This window comes from Hydra vulgaris, chromosome 11 (assembly GCF_038396675.1).
Source record: "Hydra vulgaris chromosome 11, alternate assembly HydraT2T_AEP".
Lineage (NCBI taxonomy): Eukaryota > Metazoa > Cnidaria > Hydrozoa > Anthoathecata > Hydridae > Hydra > Hydra vulgaris.
Window position 1 is genome coordinate 19,000,001 of NC_088930.1, and position 25,742 is coordinate 19,025,742.

The following is a 25,742-nucleotide window of genomic DNA, read 5'->3' on the forward strand; positions in this document are numbered from 1 at the left end:
TCATCCTATGAAGTTCCTAAAATAAGAAAACAAACTCGTTTACAATTTGTGAGTTTTTTAAATAATGAAATTACAACTTGTCTTTTAATTTTTAAAATAATTTTCCAATGCAATCCCACCTTAAAAATATAGTATAATAATATATAAAAAATAAAAATAAAAAATATATATAAACATTTTTTGTAAAAAATTTTCATTTTTTATAGGCTAAACTCAAACTTTGTCTAAGAAACAAAATAAAATAAAAATAAAATAAACAGTCATTGTTTAAAAAAGTATTAAAAAAACTAATAAAAAAACATTTCTGTAGCAAACAATTACATAACAAATAAATTTATATCTAAACAGTTTAAAATCTTTTGCTCCAGATTAGACAAGCAACTCATCCGCAAATAATTTTGCAATAACAAACTTGAGCAAACAAAATAAAACTAGAAACCAGCTAGAAAAAAAACTTTTGCTTGATAAAAACCTATAAACATTGAAAAAACTTTTTCTATTTCTGTTGTGAAATCAAACGAGATATCTGTTATCTATTGATTATCCTTAGCCCCTTTGCTTCCAATCTATCTTTCTAACACCTAAGTCTTAGTACTAAGTCTTATTAAATCTCTGCAATCAGAAATAAACCATTTGCACAAAGTAGCTCCTATTGTAAACTGAATCTTTAGAGAGAGCTTTTAAAACAATAATTGCACATGTTTACTTTAAAACTATCACTCTCTCCAACTTTAGCTTTATTTGCTGTTGTGAAAATATCATACAAAACCATGATAACTGTTATCAAATATTGTTCAACACCAAAATAATTCAAAGTCCACAACACTATCACCCTTGGTACTCTGTCAAAGTCTTTTTTAAAGTCCACAAATTCCATTAACAGATCATTTTTCTTTTAGCAAAAACTTGAACTTGCTTTAAAATAAATATTTCATCTGTTGTTCTCTTTCTTGGCCTAAAATCAAACGACATGTTTTTAATAAACACACTGTTTCTTTTTTTTTATAACTAAAGTTATTTTCTGTTAATCTTTTTTTGTAAAACATGTATTACAGACTGTCGTTCCCATAAAATCTGAAAATTCTAACAACATTACTTCTTCAATATTTCTTAGGCCAAATCTTTTTTTTTACCATGTATTTCCTAAAAACTACTTTAGGCAACACCAACAAGTTTATCTACACATGCCATCAGCCTCTTATTCTGCCTATCATTTTTCACAATATTACTAAGAAAAGTATAGAATTATTCCTTTTTATCTCTTGTCTGTTTGAGGCGCATGTACTGAAACTATAAGCACCAAGGACTATCCTTTAATATTATTATTCTTTCACTCAGTCTTATCTTATCTAGATAAATAATCAAGTTTTCTGATACTAAAACTGACTCTACTTCTTCACATCAAACCCAGAAGAATTGGTACCAACAATTGTCATATCCATATCTTAGCACTTTTCTTAGGCAGAATATGCTAAGCCTTCTTTTTATCTGTATTTCTACAATCTTGCTTAACCTTACCTTAACCCAAATTAACTAACTCAACCTGTAATCACACACCTTTCCTCATACTGGCACTATCAACAGCTACTTTATAGGGTGGTTGACCAAAGTTAGGACTAAACCTGGTCACTATAACATACTTGACGCTGCCCAATAACTTGTTTCTGATAAATGACTCACCTCAGGCAAATACGAGGTGTCTTTTGTTGACAAATGTGACAGGCAATGCAGTATTTTCTTTTTGAAACTTGTCATTATATGGTTTTAGAGAATATTGGTAGAATGTGATATAATGGAGAATTTAAATGTGATATAATGGAGAAGTGCTATATGTTATAACGGAGAAGTGATGAGTGATATATGGAAAAGCGGTATATACTATACCACTGCATTACTGCATGTGTTTATGTTCAACTTTTATGCCAAAATGTTAACCTTCATGTTATGGTGATAAAAAGGTAAAGTCAAAAATACCAACTCTAAGTAATCAAATAAATAAAATAAACAAAAAAATATATTTAATAATATAAAATTAAAAAGCAATAACTTAGATTGAAACAAAAATCATACCTTCATAAAACGTCCAATAGCATTTACAACAGCAAGATGTTCTTCACTAGCTGCTTTTTGATTCAAGAGAATCTTTTTTCGTTTCCTTGTTAACATATATTTTATAATACACTTTTTATATTAATTAATTTAGATTAAAAAAAAATTATTTCTTTAAAATTTTGTATAAAAGGTTTTGAAATAAAGTTGTAAAATAATTGTAAATAAAATTTACTTATACAACTTGGAAATTACAGGTGGAGGAGGTTGGCTGCCATCACGCTGCGCAAGTTTTGTTTTCATTAACTCAGTTTCTGATCTAGAGTACTAAAATATTTTTTTAAAATCAGTCCTTATTTATGGGTTATTCCTAATTTCTTTTCTTCAAAACAAACATTTTAATGAAATTTTTTTATAAAAACTTTTAAGAATTATGTATTTGATTATATTCGACCTTTATAATAAAAAGTGTAAATTATAATAAAAACAAAATAAAAGTTATACTTATAAAAAAATAACTTACCAACATAATTCCAATAGTTCTGGGGTTCCAAGATCCAAATCGTTCATTTTTGGAAAACAACTTTGCATAATTATCAAGTGGCTGCAATCTTTTAAAAAATGAATCATGCGGGTCCATAGACAACCACCAACCTTAAAACCAAGTAATAAAAATTTTATAAACTTTTACAACTTAAAAACTGTTTATTCGAAATTATCTATATAACATATTTTTTTGTGGAAAAATAAAGCAAGCACTTAAAAAATTACAAAAACAAATGAATAACTAACCATCAAAAGCATGAATTGGGTAGTTACACAACAGTCCACCATCAACATAAACATCAGTATTTTCATCATTTACATATTTAACACTTTGGAAAACACCTATAAAAAATAGAAATTGAAAAAATGTTTTATCTTCTCCATCATATATCATCTTCTCAGATTAGAACCTCCTTTGTCATCCCTTAATTCTCTAACTGGAAAACACTATTTAACTATATTAACAACTTTAAAAATTTATCATTCATTTCCATAAGAACTTTTTTTATGTATATTACATTTCTTTTATTTATTACATACTTTAATATTCATAATGGTGAAAAATTGTTAGTTTAATAATACGTAAATATGCAAAAAATGTATTGTTTAATAACATATAATATATGAAATGTTTATTTTAAACTTAAAATTGAAAAAAAGTTGATACATAATTGTGCGTCAAAAAAAAAAATGGTTGAAAAAAAGTAGGTGGTTTGCTTAACTTTATGTTATGTTACCTTTTTTAGCTTACCTAGTATATATATTATATCAAATATCATCTATGCCCTAGTGAGCTAAACCATGAGGTTTGATTTTAAACTTAAGTTTTGATGTTAAAAATCTTTGGTTTGAAAATCAAGCTTTGATTTGAAAACCAAAGCTTTGATTTGAAAATCAAGCTTTGATTTGAAAACCAAAGCTTTGATTTGAAAATCAAACTTTGATTTGAAAACCAAAGCTTTGATTTGAAAATCAAGCTTGGTTTTAAACCTCTTGATTGAATCATACTTTTATAACAACAACTAATATATTAATATGCTAACATATTTCACAAACTAAGCAGTTATTTTACTGAGTGGATCAGTAAAGATAAACCTTTTGATTTTTCATGAAATTTTTTGTAAAAAGTATAAGTTTAAGCTGTATCTTTAACATTATTTACATTTTATAAGTTTTAAAAATTCCTTTTAACTTAAAAAATATATATCTAAAAAAAAAGGTTGTGCTCCAAACAACATCTTCAAAAAAATTTAGCATGTTTTGATGTTTTCACATGGAACTACCATCAATTACAATTTACTGTGCAATTACCATCGCTAGAGGTATTGTAGGGTAATTTAAAAAAATATATTATTTGGTTATAATTTTAGTTTCAAAGAATAATAGCCTCCTCCACAAAATTTTCAATGTATAATAGTCTCCTCCACAAAAGCTAGGGAATCTGATTACAAAAGGTTTTAGTTGCAAATCTTGTGTCTTAAATTGAAATTGACATTTTAGCATTTTATTCAAGTTACATTAAGTTCAACAATTTCTAATTATTTTCCTAAACAATTATTTGATAAATTAAATGTTATTGTAACATTTAATGAATAGTCAAATTGTATTTGTATCAATCGAATTTGTAATTAAATATTTAACATTTATTATTTGTATAACCAAATTTGTAATTAAACATTTAATGTTTATTTGCAGTTGAATAAAAACTTTCACTTTTCTTTAAAAACTATAAACCTATAATAAATACATTTTTGAACTGAATGAAAGAAAAAATAACCTATGATATTAAATTAAAAATATGCAAAATATATAAGAATTTATAGCAAATATAAGAATATATAATAAATATAAAACTATGAAAGAAACATAAAAACATACAATAATTTTTTTAGAATATATGGGATATATAAAAGTAGAAGAATTTCAAGCATGTAAAATAAAATACAAAGATAAAAATAATCTATTTTGTTAGTTTTACATTCATTGTACAGGAGAATATGCTAATAAATTGTTAATCTTTAAAAACTAGCAAGTTTTATTTCTAATAACACATGAATTGCTTGTTAACACTTGCTGTTAACAAGTTTTTACAAAGCTAATCAAGTATAAGTGTTCCATATTTAAATGAGCAACAACAACAAAAAAATATGACTTGGTGATATCCATATCATTGTATACTGCTTGCAATATAGTATCTAGTAATATATATTATAGCGCAATATAGTAATTTATAACTTAAACCAAAAAGCGAATTGCTTCAAAATTTTTTCTTATATTTTTGTATAAGCGATGAGTGAAAAAGCTTAAAAATTGGATATCCAGAAACACTAAAAGTTAAGAATTTTTTTTTTTTTTACTCAAAATTAAATTTTAAATAAACAGTTGCATCAAAAATTTGCACAAAACATAAGTTAAATTTTTAATATAACGCAAGTTAAATCGCAGCGATTATTTTTTAATAAATGATATATAGTAAAATGGGGTCAAATGGAATAGTTAAGAATTTTAATTATTCATTTTTTACGAAAAAAAAAATTTTCATTTTTTTTTAAAAGTTGTAGAGAATATTGAGCTATTTAATATTGAGTATTTAAATATATAAAAATCAAATAATTTTTTTTTTTAATGTTTTTTACGAAACCTTATTTTATTAAAAAAAAATTTATTTCATTCTACACTGACATTTGGGGAGAATGAAATATACAAATATATGTGTAATTAAAACAACACTTTATTAAAAAAACAAAAAGTAATCAATAATAACAATAAAAAAAACAATCAGTAAAAACAATTAAAAAAAAACAATAATAACAATTAAAAAATCAATCAAATAAAATAAACTTTTTTATTCTTGTGATGATGCTAAGTCATTTAGTGGTACTAGAGGTTGATTTGAATTTTTAGTTGTGTGGCACTTTTTGGTGCAATAAAACTTAGCACCTTTTAAGTATTGCTTTGGTATGCATGTTTGATATTGCCAAACTTTGCAATTTTAATTTTCAGACTGGTACCATTCCATATTTTGACTTGCTGAAGCATCGCCTAAAACTTTTCAGCACTTTTTACACTTAAATTGGTTTGCAGCTAATATTTTCATTTTGGACTTGTTGCTTGGTTTATTTGCTGTTTGCCATTAGAGCTAAGCTTACACTGATTTTTAGCTTGCTTTACTGCATTTTTTGCTCTCAGCATCTTTCAACTTTTCAAGTATTTCAGGTCTGTTGAGATACTTCCCTTCAAATCTTGGCACATCTACATTTTTTATTTTTGTGTGTCAAGGTGTTGGATTCGAAATATTTGTTGCAAAGCTGCTGCAAGTGATTGGGCTGATTGCAGTTGTTTTTAAACCTCTGTTTGAATTGCCTTTTGAATAGCCAGAGTTACTACAGCATTTAACGTTGTTTGCAGACAGGGTAAATTTTGAGGTGACTTTGGAGCTGATGGTATGTGACATATGCTAAGCTAGATGTTGGTGTAGATTCAGAGGGCAGTGGCTGAGGTAGTGTAGTTCCTGGTGCTAGTATTGGTGATGGTATTATCATAGATTCTGGTTGTTGAGATGATAAAGGCGCAGGTTTGGATGAGGGTGTTTCAAACATATTTGCAATTTGCAACTTTGACTGATCGATTTTAATGATGTCAAGTGGAAACAAGCCAGTGTTCTGAAACCCAGTAACTATTTAGGAATGTGTAAATACTTCACCAGAGTTGAAACATTTTTTTTGCAGGTGAATAAAACATTCTATTAATAAGTTGCTGAACTTTGTGTCTGCAAAAAACTGTTGAAGTAATTAGTGCCAAACTCTTTTGACGTGGCAATAAACACCAACATCTAGTGGCTGCAGAATATGTGACAAGTGAGCTGGTAAGCAAATTAACAAGATATTGTTTTCCATGCAAATAAGTACGACCCAGTAAGTGACATGTGTCACATGTCCATCTACGACTATAGTGTATAGTGCATATGGCATCATCTGGACCACTTAAACACCAACCTCTGTGACTTTTTTTTGATTAAAAAATAATGCATGGAGGAAGACAATTACTGGCAGCTTTAATGCAATTTCCAACTATATAATGGATTCAGAGAAGCCAATTTCATCAAAACTCCACAAATGACATGGAGTGTTTTCGTTGATACCTGTTATATTGAATTCTCTTTGTAGTGCATTGAAATACTTTCCCACTATTTTTTGCATACAAGCAGCGGCTCTGAGTGATGAAATATTGCCTTTGGCTCTGATGCTCAACCTATGACTCCACCGGTTTATGAAAAGGTTATACCAATCTCTTCCAGGTGTACCATTAGGAAACAAATGAGATTTACCTTGGTGTTGCAAATAGTCCGTAACTAGTGTGATGATGTTATTGTAAGTTCTACCAAAGTCCCAATCAGATAATTTGATGAGCTTATCTACCAAAACTGATTTAAGTTGTTTTGACAACCTGGTGCTTGAACCACTGCCAATTGTTTCACCAATGCCATGGACACACCTGTAAAGAGTTGCTACTGGTATGCTGAATGATTTAGAAGATTTGTTAAGTAAAAATTAACCGCTTTGTACTTTAACCACCACAACTTGCTCTTCAGTGTATAGTTTTTCTTTTTTCGTTGCATGAAGTTGTTTCGAGGCATATTTTATATTAAAATAGATTTAACAACAATCCATTTGAAATTTATACACAAAATTTATAGAGATAGCTTGGTCACTTGAGACTTAATTAATAAAAACCACATTTAACAAGAAAGTAACTAGCGCATTTCATTCATTCATTAAAATCATTTAATAAAAGCAATCAGTAAAAGTTATTCATTTAAATTCAGAAACATTTTATTGAAAAAATTTTTCAATACAAAAAATTTATAGTTGGAGATTTATCACTTGAGATTTAGTAAAAAAAAGCCGCATTTAAGAAGTGAGCTATTGCTTTACTTGTTATTAACGTATTTCATTCAAACCCAACAATTCTTCTTTTCAGTTTTTTATTCATAACTTTTTTTCATAAATAGCAAATTTAATTTTGAAAAAAGGTTCTTGATCAGCGTAAAAAAAACTCAGAAAACTTTTTAAGTTCAATGATATCAAATTTAACTTCTGAGAGTTTTAAGTTCATTTTTCAAAATAATAAAAAAAATTTTATTACGCATACGAAAACTTAAAAATTTATAAAAATTTTTTTTTCATCAAAAATAAAATTTGATCTCATCTTACTCAGTAAAGTATTCTCTACAACATGATTTAAAAATATTTGTAAAAAGATTATCCAATAATTAATTAAGAGCAAAAGAATAAACATTATCATTACTATTTAATTCTAAATGCTATTTCATTTTACCCTGTTTTACTCTATACTGCGATATAATTTTAATAAATGATGTTTTGAAAAATAATCTTTGCTTTCACAACAAAACCATTAATAAAATAATAAACTTTTAATAAATAAAGTAACATAATTTTTTTATTTAGTACTCTCTAATTATTTTAGAATAAAAGTTATTCGTAGTTACAAAGCCGCAATTATAAATTTAAGAAATAATCATTTAAAAATTCAAAAATTTAACATATTTTAACTTATTTATACAAATGTAGAGAAAAGAAAGAAATTCGTTTATATCAAACATTTTTAAAAATGTAATATTAAATTTAATTATTTAATATTAAAAAAAAAATAAAAAAAATAAATCTTCTAATCGTAAACAACAAAGGCATCTCAAAAAAGACGGTCAAATAAATATTTGTGATCTAAAAGAAATGCTTACATTGATGTTTTAAAAAAATGTATACTGAGTTTGCAAATGTGAAATAAATAAATATTTGGATAGAGAAAATTTAATAAATAAAAATGTAGACAAAAGAGTTTTTTAAAACTTTTCAAATAATTGTGTAAGCAAAAGATCAAACTAAATTATTTTATGTTTCTATATACAAAACTCAACTGCCAACTAAAAAGTTTACATAACTACATCAGTTTTTAATTTATATTGAACATTTTTGACTCGTGTTCATTAAAATTTATTTAATTTTATTTCAAAGGATTAAATTCATAATTCATTCCATAAAATTAAATCTAAAAATAATAATAACAAAATAAGTAGTAGTGGTATAATAAGTGTATAAATAAATATATAAATATATATATTTATTATAAATAAATATATATATTTAAAAAATAAATAAATCTATATATAATATAAATAAATAAATATATAAATAAATCTAACGGCAGAATGTATGGCAAAATGTATGAAAGAATGTATAGCAGAATGCTCACTTTAAAAGTAAGAAGTATAGAGTTTAATCTCTATCATCTCCATGGTAGTACCTGATATGCATGGTAGTACCTGGTATGCATGGTAGCTCAACTTGCTTTATACTAAAGTTTGTTTATATGTTATTTATTATAAATTTTGGCTTTAATTTCCAAAGATCAATTTAGGGCAACAGAAGATAATAATAAAAATAAAACTACAATTTGTACAAATACTCTTAACAAATGATAACCCTTAAACAATTTATGCAACACTAACCAACCAACAAAATCTGTGAACTTTTGAATTTTAAGTAATCCAATTTTTCACAATATTTTGCTCATCATTAATAGATAAAAATGTTTGGCAATAATAAAAAGGATAATTGAGCCCCTGAGATGCATAGTGGTATAAGTCACTCATATCTAGTTTTGAGAAGTCTGACTAATATCACTATGGCTGTGAACAAAAACAGTTGTCTAGTGAGGAGCATAACAAAAAACAGTTCCAGCATCATTATAGATATCATTAGACTTATACCACTCTGTCATGTAATAGAATAAACAAAATGCTAACCATTGGTGGCAATAACTCAAAATATTGAAAAAAGTGACTTATATCACTATGCATCTCATGGGCTCAATTATGAAGTATATATATTTTTTATATTTAATATATAAAGATATATACTTTTTATTATATTGAAATACTATATATATTGAATATATATATACTATATACATTAAATATAAAAGTATATATACTACATATACTATGTAGTATATATACTTTTTATGTTCAATATATATACTATATAAATTTCATATTATGTAATTTACTTCGCTTAATTGTTGTTATATATGAAGTATATTAATCTTAATAAATATCAAATTGATAGAAAATTTCTAAACGACAAAAAAGCATGCAACACGGAACCTGGCAATGCCATTGACATACGAACTGCCATTTTTATTGGCGTGTTTGGTGTAGTTTTGGGATGGAAATACTCTGTTGACATTTGATTTAAATTCGTAACAACAATACACAGCTCACGATTAAATCTTTGCAGAACCTGTAACAAAACAAAAGCATGTAATAGTGTTAAAAACTTTCACAAGTCAGAGACTAGGATAATGATGATGATAATGATGATGATAATGATGATGATAATGATAATGATGATGATGACAATGATGATGATGATGCCAATGATGATGATGATGATGACAATGATGATGATGATGATGACAATGATGATGATGATGACGATGATGATGATGATGACGATGATGATGATTAAGTTAATAAAAATATTTGGCAAATAATAGGATAATACAATAATTTTTATCATTTGAATAAACCTCTCTAAAAGTTATATCAGCATTTCCAGTTCTTTCTTTAAGCTGTTCTCCAAACCATTTTATTAATTTATTGCCTGGATTCCATCCAAATCCACTTAAAAGATTAGGCAGCAGGCTACAGTAACCACATTTATGATCTGCAAATGTAAAAAATGAAAAGTGTTTAAAAATTGTTATAAAATAAAATAAAAATTTGCTTTTGTAATTGCTAACATTTTAAAAATATCTTTTAACTATAGACTTGATACACTTTAATTATATCTTTCTAGTTTTTTAAGTTTGGACCATAAGTTGACAAACTAATGTAAAAGTTTACTATCTTATAATTAAAAATATTTATTATCTTATAAGTTGACTATCTTATAATGTAAGCAAACTTTGTGACAATCTAATTTTTCTGTGTTACAGTTAAATGAATAATATTTTGAAAAGATATGCAATGAAAGTAAAATAAAACACATTAAAAAATGACTAAAGACTTTATAAAGCTGCAAGCAGATCTAAATTATCTTATGAAATGGTCATCAATCTGATTAACAAAATTCAATTATGATAAATGCAAAGTCGTGACAAAAATAACCCTAGAAACACTTATGTAATGCATGATTCTGATATGATTCAAGATAGTGATTGATTTTGAACAGGATCATAATTTCGTGAATTATACCTGTGTCATAATTAAATCAGATTTCTGTATTAATTTAAAAATGAGATTTGTAAATTAATACAACAATTTTTAAAATTAATTCAATCCTGGGTTTAATTTGTCAAACTTTCAATTCTTAGATATTACTTTGGATTCAACCTATATAAGCAAAAATACTTTTTGTAAACAAATACATTTTAAATAAAACCTTATGTAAAAGCAAGTATAAATTTCACATTTTTCCAACAGAATAATTAAACCATAGAAAAGCTTCATAAACAAAATCAAAGAAGCTGAATGAACTCAATCAACTCAATCAACTTATTCAAGAATTATCTAAACAAATTGTGTAGCGATATTATGAAGAAATTCTATGAATAATATGAAGAGGAATTCTTCAAAAACTCTCAATGACAGCTATTATTAGTTTTTGTTTAAGAAATAGATGTGAATTATATATCAATAACATAAAATATAATACTATGACAACCTGTCATTGTATTATATCTTATGTTATTAATATACAGTTCACACCTGTTTCTCAGTTCTTAAGCTCCATGTCTCTAGAGCCTAAAATGGCATGAGATGAAATATAAGATCTGAAAATAATGGATTTTAGAATGAAACAATATATTTTTGTACTAAAAACTTGCAATGATAAAAATTTGGTTTTCAAGAGCATTGAATTCACAAAAAAGGAAAATGGCTTCAATAGGGTATAACAGCTCCATTAAAAAGCAAAAACTTTGGAGAAGATAGAAGCTTGTCTCAAATGAAATAAAATCTTCCATGTCTACCTAAACTAAAAAATATATGAAGCATACAAAGCAAAAAGTCATGGAAAAAGCCCCAATTTGACAAATAAAAAGAATGAGATTTCTACTTCAGTAAGATTGAAGCTGAGCAATCTTAAAAAGATCTGAATAATCATAAAAAGAATGAATGAAAATGAATGAAAGAATGAGGAGCTTTCATACTTGAATCAGAGACAAAAGCAAAGTTAAGCGAGTTTTCCATATTTATCAAGATAACTTATATTTATAGTGGATGTGTGAAAATGTGGTGAACACGATAGCAGATGCTAATTTTGCAATGGATTTGTTATATGGTTTCCAAGAAAGATCAGAAGTAAGAGTTAATCCTAAAAGACAAAAGGTAGATGACTCATCAAGTACATTAACATTCATAAATATAGGAAGATATAACAGATTTAAACATCTTTTATCTGAGTTAAAGTTCACCAGCCACTAAGAGCCCCATGCTGTAGCAGAAGTAAGATCCCTTTCAAACTCGAATGCCCCCTCCAAGCAATCAGAGAATGTTGGCTTCAAGATAAAAGTAAATAGTAGTATCATCAGCGAACAATGCTACCTTAGATTTCTAGGAGATAGTTAATGTAATTTTAAAAAAAGTATAAGGCCAAGGATAGAACCTTGATGAACCCCTGATGTTACAGGAAATGAAGAAGAGTGATGTCCATTGAGGACAACTTTTATACTACAATTGGTAGAAAAGGATTAAATGAGCCTATGAGATGCATAGTGGTATAAGTCACTTTTTTCAATATTTTGAGTTATTGCCACCAATGGTTAGCATTTTGTTTATTCTATTACATGTCAGAGTGGTATAAGTTTAATGATATCGATAATGATGCTATTTTTATTTATTCTCTCTAAAACAGTTTGATGATTTATGATATGATGTCTACTAATTGCCTCTGTATCTCAAAACTAGATATGAGTGACTTATACCACTATGCATCTCAGGGGCTCAAATAGTCTTAAAAATGTTACACCATAAGAAGAAAGCTTATGGAGAAGTCCAGCATGCCAAACTTTATCGAAGACTTTAGAAATGTCAAGAGAAATAGCCTTAATCTCTCCACATCTATCTAATGCACGATAAAACCTATCAGTTCATACCATTAAGTGTTTATTAATTAAAGACTCAAAAACCTTGGCAATGAAGGAAAGAAGTCTAATGGGACGGTAATTAGACAAGTCAGATCGCTTGCCAAAATTTTTGAAAATAGGAATAACAGATGCTGCTTTTCAGCAGGCTGAAAAATAAAACTCTGATAAGCACTCGTTAAATAGTTTCGAAAGCACAGATGACAGCTCCAGAGAACACTTCTGCAAGACTATAACAGCAAGCCTTTCTGGAAAACGTGTGTGGTCACACGCCTTGTTCATACATGCCCAAAAAAACTTTTTTAGACACACTGACCACAGCAGCTCGCATTTTTAAACTTTTAAAGCATTTCAATAATTCGCTGCAAAAAGCTAAGCTAAGAGTTTATCTATAAAAGCTTAGCTACTAAGAAAAAAAAACAACCAATACTAAAAAAAGGAAACAAAATTATAATGAAATATCAAATTTTAATTAAGTAAACTAGAAAAATTTAATAATTGAAAAAATTAAAAACAGGAAAAAAATTTTATGAAATTTTTATACCACTTTCGTATTTTTTTTAGGGTAATTGTTATATTCAGCCACAAAATTTTATACAAGTCAAGGAAAAAAACATATTTTATAACAACAATTTTATAATTTTATAACAACAATTGAATGCTTTGATAGGCAATATTAACGATTTTTACGAAACTAATTTGCTACGTAAAACAATGGGTTGCACTTGCATTAACTCCTGGAGTTGCATAAGTTTCATGGATTCAATTTTTTTTCAAATGAAAGAGGAGATCTTATAATTAAAAAAATGGCATAATAAAAAATGTAATTTTGAAGTTTAGAAAAAAAATTCTTTATTTGGGCCCACATTTTCTATTAAAAATTTTATAGCCATACTTTTTGGGTGAACTAGAGGAAGAAACTGACTAAAAGTTGGTACTTCATCATTTTTGAAGGTGCTGAATCCAAAGATAAAAAGAAAATGACTCAAATAAAAATTTTTGATTTTTTTTTTATTAAAATTAATTAATGTATTTTTATACAAAATGGTAAGTCAAATATTTTATTATGTTAACATAAAACGAGGTAACGCTTTCACTAATTCCTTGAGTTGCCTGACACTCATAAATTCAGTTGTGATGTATAAAAATAATTTTTTGGTTGCGATGTATAAATATATAAATTATTGTGATGTATAATTATTGGGTTGTAAAAAAAGTTCTTTCGGTTTTATTAGACAATTTTATTTAAACAAAAAAACATTATTTATAATAATTAATTAATCAATTATGTATTCTCCGTTATTATTTACAACCTCCTTCCAACATTTGGCTAGTTTGTTGATGTCATCTCGCCAAAAATCACCCGGTCTGGTGTCGAAGAAGATGTTGAGCCAGTTTTTGAGGTCCTCTTCATCATCGAAGGTAGTGCCTCTCATATGGTTTAGTATGGAGCGGAAAAGGTGGTAAATGCTTGACGCAAAGCCCAGAGAGTAAGGCAGGTGCTGTAGAACTTCCCATTTGAGCTCTTGAAGGGCGACTTTGATGACTTGCGCAACATACAGCCTAGTGTTGTTGTGAAGGAGAATGATTTGACCTTGTCAATCGGGTCTTTTCTGTTGAATAGCCTCATTCAGGTGATGCAATTGGGCAATGTAGAGGTCCTTGTTGAATGTGGCATTCCTTTCAAGCATTTCCCAGTGCAGCACACTTTTGCAGTCCCAAAAAACGCAGGTCATAGCTATTTTTGGGTGAAAATCTTGCTTTATTCTTGGCTTCGGCATATCTCCTGAAGCCACCCACTTTTTTCTTTGCTTTATATTCACGTATAGACACCATTGTTCATCTCCCGTAACAATTCGATATAAAATCGTTGTTTATGGTCCTGTATTGCTTGATGGCATGCAATGTTGAGCAGTGATTTGAAGGTGATTTTCTTTATTGTTTTCATCAAGCTGGTGAGGCACCCAAGCTCCGAGTTTTTGAGAAAAACCTATTGATTGAAGATGGTTGGTCATGGCACTGCATTTCATTTTTTTAGTCAATTCAGGGGTTGTTTGGCAACCATCTTCCTTCAACAGGGCCTTTAGATGCTTCTCATCAAATTCTGATGGTCGTCTGCTTCGAGACGTGTATTTGAAGTCAAAGTTGCTGTTTTTGAACTTTGCAAACCATTTTTGTGCTGCTTGCTCCCCTATGACATTGCATATAAGCTGCTTTGGCTGCTTTTTGACGTCGATGAAAAGCGAAGAAAAGAGGTGTCGAAAATGTTGATTTCTGCCTCCTGGATATTCCATTTTAAAGCCTGGAAAAGTGAGAAGAAATTAAGTCTTTCAAAAAAAATAATATAGGTTTGTAGAGCAAAACAAGTACTATTTAAAGAATATAAACACTTTACTATATAACAACAAAAACTGTTATGAAACAAAGGAATACAAAAACCGAACGAGCTTTTTTTGCAACCCAATATATAAGAAAAATATTATTTTGTAGCGCCAGTTATGACATATAAATTTAGTTTTGTAGCCCTAGTTATGACATATAAATATAGTTTTGTGGCACCATTTATGAAATATAAATATAGTTTTGTGGCGCTAATTATGAAATATAAATATAGTTTTAAAACACTAGTTATGATGTATAACTGTTTCATAAAATTTGCATTAATTTAATATTAAATAATTATTGAGTCTTATTAGGTAATACAGTTTCTCATCTATTGTAAACAGTCGCATTGGAATCAAGCTAAAAAGCAAATGTCATTACACAACATATAATTCGTTGCTTGGAGTTGAATCTGTTGAGGATATTCCTGAATATGAAAAAGAATTACTAATGTTGAAGACTGGGCTATCAATAATTATAATTAATGTTAAATCAACAACTTGTCACCATCGAAGCGTTATGAAATTAAGTTTTTTCTTTAAAAATTTTAAATTTAAAAAAAGGTGTTCATAGTAGTGACAACTTTTACTTATCAAAGTGAAAGTGAAATTGTTGAAAATTACAATAATGAAATTCTTGGCAGTCAAGTACTAGTTTGCTATATTTAACTTTACTTTTAGCTAACTTCTGAAAGAACACAATTAAATGCCATACATCTTTAAACTTTAAATAGCTTTATTAACGCAACCCTAGGAAGTAGGGTCGGCATTCCACAATGCCGATCCAACTGCAGACCTCCAAGTATTTGAGGTTGGCGAAAAATTGCTGACCTCGTTTCTATGCTTTATGGTCAAGCCTTTGTTTTACATTTTTCTGCCAACCTGATGCCCAGATGATGCCAACCTGATGCCTTCACACAGATTAAAGTCTGCAAATTTTTGCTAACCTAATTTTTCCTAATTCCGAGGGCTTTTACAGATATAACAAAGAAACTTATAATCACAGGAAATACAACAACATAAAGAAGTCTCAAAAAAGGAATAAAATAAAAAATTTGTAAATGTAAGAAAATTTATCATTGTAATATAATTCTTTATAAAATAATTATTAAATTACTTTTAATTGTTTGAAAAATAATCTTTTTTAAAGTATTGAATTTTAAAATAACTCAATAAAATTTTTATTATTAGTTTAAACTATCAATAAATGTAATTAAACATAATTTGCATAATTTAAACAACTTCATATGTTTAATAACTTTAAATGTAATCTAAGTGAGAAAAACGAAACAACTGCATTTATTCTAAATAAACAAAATATATTTTTAATTCAAAGGAAACAAAGATCACGCGAAACAAGGGTTAGTAATTAGACCACTTTTTGTTCATGCTATCTTTAAACAACTTACTTGGAACCTTAAAAAAAAAAAACCAAGCTTTGAGATGATACCAAATATTGAATGAAATGTTTTGCATCAACACTATTTTTGCAATCAGATCTTAATTTAGCTTTTAGGTGAACTGAAGACTGGCATGTGAAACTTATTATTTCTAAATATATGGTCATGCACTATGGCTGGAAAAACAAAAAATCACATCTATATATCAATGAACAAAAGTTGAACATAACAGAATCTGAAATAGATCTTGAAGTAATCTTCTTAAGAAATCTGAAATAGAAAAACCAAGTAATAAAATGTTTAGACAAAGCCAAAAAAAGTGGGTTGTATTAGAAAACGCTTTATTTGTTTAGATAAGAATGCTGAAATCACATAATGTATCTTTTGTGCACTTAATATATCCTATGTGCACTTATCTATCTTTTGTGCACCTAATGTATTATTTTTGCAACCACTGTTAGAATTCGCAGTACCAGTTTTGTCACCAAAGAAAGGGTGAAATTGATTCATTGGTAAAAGTTTAACATTGTGCAACTTGATTAATACCATAACTCAAGAAAATAAACTATAAGAACTGTCTCAAAGTTTTTAACTTGACTTCCTTGACACTTAAGGCAAAAAAACAAAGAGGAGACATTCAATTCACGAGACTTGATTCAACATTTTAAATTCTCTAACAGTCTCAACTTGAAAATTATTTTAAAAAATTAATTTAAATAAATTCATAAAAAGAAGTCACCACTTTAAATATGTTAAATAAATCATTTAGTAAGCATGCCATGAAAACTTTTTCTTTAACAGATCAGCCAATTTATGGAGAAGCTTGCCAAGCCAGTTGGTTAACATAGAATTAATACAGTTTTAATGCATGTTTTGATTGCTAGATAAGCAGCAATCAAGCAAATTGGCTGTTGCAGTGTGTTAACACCACACTAACTGGTTCAGTTACAACCAAAAGTCCGTCGCTAATACTAATAGGTAATAGTAATAAAATAGAAGCAATTTTAAAACAAAAGAAAAAACAACAACAAAAATCATTCTTTACAAAGAAAATCATCTTTACTAAAACTTATTTTTAAGAAAACATTGCAGCTGATATATTAAATTTCAAAAAACTGTTTTTATAATATAAATTGAAACTTTCATTAAGGTATTTTCTAAATATATAAATATAAACATTTATGAAATATAAATTTAAAAATATAAATATAAATAAAAAATTGTTAAGAATCTAAAAAAAAAAGAACAACTGGTGTTTGAAACATTTTCTATACACAGATTTTTGCTTTATTTAAATCAATCTCACCAACAAGAACTTTACGAAGATCTTGTTCCATAAATTGTTTTAATTCCTCAGATGTAAACCCCACAGCAAATAAACTTGCAGCAATAGCTCCAACACTTGCACCTGCAACACGATTTATTTTTTGAGCAATACCCGCTTGTTCTAATACCTAAAAAAACTTACATTAAACAACCAAAATATTTCTTTCATTACTTATATATTTACAGACTACATATATATATATATATATATATATATATATATATATATATATATATATATATATATATATATATATATATATATATATATATATATATATATATATATATATATATATAATATATATATATATATATATATATATATATATAGAAACGTTGATTTAGAAATGGATGAAATGTTATTGACATTAAAACACAGCCTTCTTCTTGTTTTATATAAAAAAAGAACCCTTATTTACACAGCAAGTAATGTTTTGATCAATGAAAACTGTTTTGATTGATTCAAACATTTAAACCTGAGAAATTATTTGAATCTCTTCTGCAATATAGTTAAAGTTACATAAACAGGTGTCTTTATAAAGGCAATTTTATCTATGGTTTTATAAAGCTTTGATCTATAAATTTTTCAATGTTTTAGCACTATGTATTTTATAGATATCCAAAAAATTAACATTTTCATTACAAAAAAAAGAAAAAAGAAAAGCATAGACAGGGTCATTACTAAAAGTTACTAAAAACCTTCCTTTGAAAATGCCTGGCTCATTCAGAGTTTTTTTTTTGCTTCACTGTTAAGCTTCAACATCATACTTTTATTTATTTTATGCCAAATATTAGAACCATCAAGAACTCACACAGCCAACAAACTTTTTGCAGTAAAAATACCCCTGAAAATATCAACTACAACTGTATTAACGAAACTACATCTCTATTAGGAAATCAATGTCTAACTAAAAGTTAAAATAGTTATTAAAGCTTATTGTTAAAGCTACTCTTACATTTCCGAAATCATACAGAAAAATCTTACATTGGTATAGGCAAAAACACATTCAAGCTCAGGTGTTCAAACCACATAAAATCTTTTAATGTAGTCAGGCATTAAAACAACACTGAAAGTAACAAAAAAAAATTAAACTTAAGATATTAAACCTATTAATCAAGTCTAGCATTATTAAAAATATATTCTTACAATATATAATCTTATAACCTACAAATGAAAAATATTTAATGAGAAATTTAATCAATAATCTATATTATAAAAAAAAAGTTTGATGATTTATTCATTTAGACATTGGAATAAACTTTCACTTCTGCATTTCGATGCCAGTTAGACCAGTTCTTACTTGAAGTATGAAGAATGACTGACATTAAAACTCATAAAATTAACATTAGTATTTTTATAAATTTTAAGTTTTTTAATTAATATGGCTAAATGGCTGCCAAATGACATGAATCTTAAATAAATATACCTATACCTATATCTATATCTATACCTATATATTAGGGGTAGTCAGTTTAAGGAAATTTTCAAATCTAAAATACCATACACTCTAAATTTGGGGGAAGGGTTGAAAAAACAACTCCCAAAAAATTTGAGCTCAAAAGGTTCACTTTATCCTTCCCCCAAAGCACTTTTTTAGAAAAAAACTCTCAAAAACCATCAAAAACAGCCAATTTTGCAGGTCCAGGGGGAAAGTTAAATGAAAAAAATTTGAAGTTTTTTTTTTTTCTGGGATGTTTATTTTTACCTTTATATTTTAGCAAAAATACATGGTATTGTAGTTTTTTTCAAAAAAAAACAAATTTTTTGTATTTAGATTTGAAAAAGTTACAATATTTGATAATAGTTTCATGTTATTGGATTAAGTTTCAAAAGCAAAGAAATTCAGTTGTGTTTATGTTCATTTTCTTCACTTTTCTTCCTTTTGTCAAGTGAAGATAAGCTTTCTGCAAATTTACTTTTAGAAAGTTTGTTTAAACATCTTCCAGGTGTTCTGTAAGCACAATGAACTTTTTCAACAGTTAGCAATGTGTTCTGTTTATCTTCCTTATTATTGTATTGATGAATAAATTGTTGCATCATTCCAACAGATCTTTCTGAATGGTCATTTACTACAATTAAAGATTTGGCATAATTCTGAAAGCTTTTAAAAGCAGATTGAGTAAACCAAAACTCAGGGGAAAGCGAAAGCCAATCTTTTATCCTTTGTTCCTCTAATCCAATTCTATCAAACATAAGATATGAAAATTCATCAACTAACAGAGCAAGTGAAGAAGGATGTTTACTAACTTCGTTTTATATCTATTTTTGATTTGTTTTTAATATTGCACCATGCTGTAATTGGCATTTTGAAAGTAAGAATTGCTTTTGCAAGATTTGCTTTCTCCTCATATGACATCCAGCAGAGCAAGAGGAATCATTGTTGAACCTAAATACCAACTATGTTTGTAAAGAGAGCTTAAAATTGCATCGACAGCATCTGGTTTGGCTCAAAGTTTTTGGTACTGTTGCATTTGGTGTATTGCTTTTATATCAAGAAAGGGAGCTCTAACAGTGTTATTAGCCTGTAAATACCATTCGGCATAAAAGCAAACTATAAATTCACTTATTAGCCTGATTCTGTCTTGCGTTTATTATTCTGGTTTACAAACTCAAGATGGCTGGAAAGAAGCTGTAGCTTTAGGTAGTAAAGTGCTTTGGATAAGAACCTATCATGATGAACTGCTCCAGGTTTTCTTAGTGTTACTAAAGATGAAGAAAGGTAAATCATGACGAGTTCTGCAAGCTTTCTATCATTTCTGATAAAAGCTTTATTTTTTTTTTCCATTTGTAATATATTCTTGGCAAAAGTTCAAAGACTCTTGCGCAGCTTTCTCAAGAATAGTTCTCCTTACTACTTTCTAATCAAACTTTATCAGTTCTGTTTGATTGTAATTAAAATCAGGATTTTCAAAATTTGTTTTTAATTTTTTTAAAATGGGATTATCTGGTCCTGTGGAATGTTCATCTGAAACTAAATTACAAAAATGAACCATTCTTAATTCACATACATGATGTCTGCATGCAATAAGTAAAAGATATTTGCCTAAATTGTTGGATATTCTAATTAAAGAACCTTTTTTTAACCCAGTGTTACTTGCAGTAGTATCAAAACATATTCCTCCTACTTTGGATTCAAGGTTGTACTCCTTAAGAAGGTCCATTACACCATTGCATTGATCTTCACCATGATGGTAATGATGGTAAAGAAAGTACTCCAAGCAAGTGTGTCTCCACCTTCAATATTTACGAGTACAGCCAGTCTATCAGTTTTAATTATTTTTCCTTTGTTTAGTTCAATTAATGTTTTGCCATCAAAATGCACTATGCATGGGTATGGGGTTTCATTCATTGTTTGTTGAACATCTTCTTTTGATATCATGCATATATTATAATTTGCATGTTTCATTTTTCTAGATGCTGTAGACTGGCTACATTTGAAATCTGTCAGATCAGCTCCTGATTGAGTTAGAATTGCACCTGTAACTTTATGTGAAACACTTGGAGAAATATCACTGATTGTAGCCATAAGAACTACATTACCAGCAAAAACATCTATGGGAATTTCAGCAGTGACTTTTTGTTGTGAAGGTTTTCTTTTAAACCACTCTCCAGGATCAAAATCAGTATCACTCAAGGAGTCCTCACTAGTATCTTTATTATTTTCAACATTAGTTGTACCTTCCAATTCTTTATATTGTTGTTTCACTTGCTGCTTTCTCTTTCTGCTACTCTCCATTGCCTAAAAATGTAACAAAAAATTTACTACTTATTGATTTTAATTTAATTATACGAGAGATTGAAATAGTGAGTGAACATTGTTTTTCTTGTTTAGCTATTTTTATTTTAAACCGTCTTAAGTGGCATGTATATTGTAAGTAAGTTGGGTAGAAAGCCTAGCAATTTTTTTTTTTTTTTTAGTTTAAAAGAAATACATACTATTTTTCTGTACTTCTTATCTTCTGATCCAAGCATAAGTCTTCTTTCTCCTTCTTGGTCCTCCAGAAACTCTAAATCCTCAAGCTTGTCTGAATCAGATCTTTTTTTGTCATTTTTTATTGTATTCCTAAGATCAGGAATGCCAGCCCAGAATAATTTGTTCAGGTAAACTTTAAAATCTTGTTGCTTAGCTAAATCTGCAGCGGATTCCCTTTTTTCATGCTTCTTAAGTTTTGAATATTCATTGTCCAGATTTGAAAGATTTTTTACTAGACTTTGATTGTTTAGTATAAAAATCTAGCTTTAATCCATGGCTCTTTTACCTTGGCCAAAATACAATCACATTTATGGGCATGAAAAGATGGGCAATGAAAACATTGCCCATCTTTTCAAAGTTTTTCTGAGGAGGACAAGCAAGAATAGTGGCTTTTTTTGATGTTCTTAGGAAAAATGATTGGTTGTAAGCTAAGTGCTGCAGTATTTCCATCCCTGATGGAAGCTGACAGCCTTGTTTACAAAAAATAAGAAATAAAAAGTTTAGCTAATTTTTTTACCTTAAGGGTTTCATTCTAAAACTAATTATTTTCTTTAATGGCTGGCTTTGCTTCTTTGATAATGAATAGTTTTTTTTAGACCTTATTTTTCTTTTACTTCTTATTTTCTGACCACACTCTTCTTCTTTATACATATTTAGATTAATCTATTTAATTTTTACTGACCTAAAAAAATCAAACTTAAAATAATTATTGTAAAATAATTTACTAGTACAGCAAATGGAACAGTTCAATTGTTCTTTGAGCTACTAAAGCTGGGTCTCGTCAAATCTCCACCTTATAGAAATTACTAAATTTTATTGTAGATTTACATAACTAAAAAGGTAAAAAGTATATATTTTGGATATATAGTTATAATCCTATGTCAGTAACATAAATATGGTAAGTACATTATCAAATATTGTAATTTTTTCAAATCTAAATACAAAAAATTTTTTTTTAAAAATAAAATTACAATACCATGTATTTTTGCTAAAATATATAGGTAAAAATAAACATCCTAGAAAAAAAAATTTCAAATTTTTTTCATTTAACTTTCCCCCTGGACCTGCAAAATCGGCTGTTTTTGATGGTTTTTGAGAATTTTTTTTCTAAAAAAGTGCTTAGGGGGTAAGGATAGAGTGGACATGTTGAGCTCAAATGTATAAATAAATAAATAAATATATATATATATATATATATATATATATATATATATATATATATATATATATATATATATATATATATATATATATATATATATATATACATATATATATATATATATATATATATATATATATATATATATATATATATATATATATATATATATATATATATTTAAACAACTTTAAAATGTATTCTACAAAATAGAGTGCTCAATGTTCTTAAAAGAACAGAGCAATTATATATTAGTAGAAAATCACTTAACAAAAATTTTTCATTTTACACTGTGCTTCATCAACAAACTAGAAACAATATCTTCAAATATAAAAAACTATTGCCTAACAAGATAAAGCTTATAAACGTATAAATAAAAAATATTTACGTATAAATATTTAAATATTTTTACAGTAGATTGGAGTTAGTTTGGTCCTGGGTAGGTAACTCTACACAAAAAGTCATTTTTATATATATACCAAACAATAATACTGTTTTTTACTGTTCTTCATATAAATCCTGAAAATAAGAATATTCATTTTACTTTTGTCAAAATATGAGAGAAATTTTTTTTTGGCACCCTATGTTGAAATTAATTATATTTGCTTTGAACAAATTTTTTACATTTGAAACTTCTCATCTTTGAGCAATAGACTGAGGAGTGAAGAGTTAAAATTGAAGTATGTACTGTGTTGTAGTGGTAGTAGAGCTCAATCTTAATCACATCCTCGGTAGCAGTGCACTCAACTTGTTTCTTCACGTAAAACATAAAAGATAAGTAATGGCTGTACCGAATGAACCGTAATGGAGGTCTGGTATTGAGAAATGAATACAGTGAAAAAATACATTTAATGCATAGTTTAATGCAATGCATTAAATGTATTATTAATGCAATAATAATGTAATTTTTATTTTATTTTAAATTTCTTCTTTGATTTCTGCTAACTCCCAACATAAATAGTGGTTATTTGCGTATTCCTCCAGATTGCTTAATTAACAGGTTACACTGCAAAATTTACCCTCCAAATATACTCAAAATTATGAAAGTAATCTGCAAGTTGACAAAAGTTCAATCAAAGTTTCAATTAGATTCAATCAAAAGTTCAATCAAAGTTTGAATTAGATTTTGATGGAATTGCCACAGCAAAATGTTGTTGTTAATCTAGTTAGTAACTTTCTACAAAAAAACATGTGCTGAGAAGAAAAAATAAGAAGAGATGAGCCCTCCTAAAGAAAAAACAAAATAAATTTTTTATTAGGTAAGTGTATAGAAGTGGAAGAAAATAAAGATAAAAATCAAAAAAGAGTGCCTGTAAAAATACAACTATAATGAACATTATGAATTGTTAATACATACAAAATTAACAGTAGTTATTTAATGCTGATTTATTTTTTGTAAGTGTTAAGTGGATATTAATAAGGACCAAAGTTTAGAAGATATTTCAGCAACCAGTTAGCCTGCTTTAAATTAAAAAAATCTTAAAAGAACTTTATTTATCTATATTAAGGTCTGCACAGAACTAATATATGCTGCATACTTTATTTTCACCATTTTTTCAAGAAAAGTATTAAACCTTTTTAATACATAGATAGAACATGCCCTAACACAGACCATCAGTCAATAAATATAAAATTCTTTAAAACAAAAAATAATGAAAATATTTAATTAAATCAATACCTGTAATGCACCAGCATAAGCCATCCCTTTATTACCTCCTCCTTCAAAAACCAAATTTGTAAATGGAAAATCAAAGTTGTTGTATACATTATCATCAATTGAATTATTATTATCAAGTATGCTAGAAAAAAACTTTTTTTCTTCAGATGATCCTACAATGCTACCAACAACACCAGATTTAATTACCTCCGATTGCAAATCATTTTCTTTGGGTCTTTCAATTTGTTGGTTTACTATTCTTTTATCCTTTCCAGATATATCTTCAGTTTTTAAATCGTCCTCATCATCATTACTAATAAACTTTGCTGCTGTCAATGAATGGTGATTAACTTTACATCGATTGCGACTGAATAGTTTTGAAAAGCATCCCATTTTTATCCATTTAATTTTGTTCTAAGTTTTTAAAGTAATGTCATCAAAATATTTCTAGCAGATATATGATATTTTTAAATACATGCTTTGTCTATTTAATCATAAAAATAATAATTAGGCATATTAATATCGTACTTTTATATGCTTTAAACTTAAGCAGTATATATATATATATATATATATATATATATATATATATATAATATATATATATATATATATATATATATATATATATATATATATATATATATAATATATATAGATATATATATATATATATATATATATATATATATATATATATATATATATATATATATATATATATATATATATACATGCACACAGATATATATATATATATATATATATATATATATATATATATATATATATATATATATATATATATATATATATATATATATATTTATATATACATAATTCATTTTGTTGTTGTTGTTGTTTTTCTTAATAAATTTTAAAAATTTTTAAAAAAATTTGAGGAATCAACTCTTTGAATATATACTCTATATTGTATATTGAACTATAATTTAAAATTATAGAAGTTTAAAGAAAAATTTTTTTTTCCCCTTTTGTCTTTTAAAGCATCTTTTAAAGTGAACAACCAGTTGACGTAACCTAACGTTTTTAACTATAGTTCTATTTTTCTGAATTCTA

The 25,742-nt window shown here is 27.2% G+C and overlaps 1 protein-coding gene across 1 annotated transcript in view; it reads right to left on the reverse strand.

Moving 5' to 3' along the window:
* Nucleotides 1-25,151, reverse strand: part of LOC100213281 (uncharacterized) — a 35,926-nt gene extending 10,775 nt beyond the window's left edge. The window contains exons 1-9 of the mRNA XM_065810366.1: nucleotides 24,687-25,151; nucleotides 17,850-17,997; nucleotides 10,207-10,343; nucleotides 9,782-9,917; nucleotides 2,842-2,937; nucleotides 2,573-2,703; nucleotides 2,285-2,376; nucleotides 2,071-2,155; nucleotides 1-16 (exon numbers count right to left, since the gene is read on the reverse strand). The exon at nucleotides 1-16 is cut by the window's left edge and continues 56 nt beyond it. Of these exons, the coding sequence (XP_065666438.1) occupies nucleotides 1-16; nucleotides 2,071-2,155; nucleotides 2,285-2,376; nucleotides 2,573-2,703; nucleotides 2,842-2,937; nucleotides 9,782-9,917; nucleotides 10,207-10,343; nucleotides 17,850-17,997; nucleotides 24,687-25,058 (1,213 nt within the window). The 5' untranslated portion in view covers nucleotides 25,059-25,151. The remainder of the gene's footprint in view (nucleotides 17-2,070; nucleotides 2,156-2,284; nucleotides 2,377-2,572; nucleotides 2,704-2,841; nucleotides 2,938-9,781; nucleotides 9,918-10,206; nucleotides 10,344-17,849; nucleotides 17,998-24,686) is intronic.
* Between the last annotated feature and the right edge of the window lie 591 nt (nucleotides 25,152-25,742).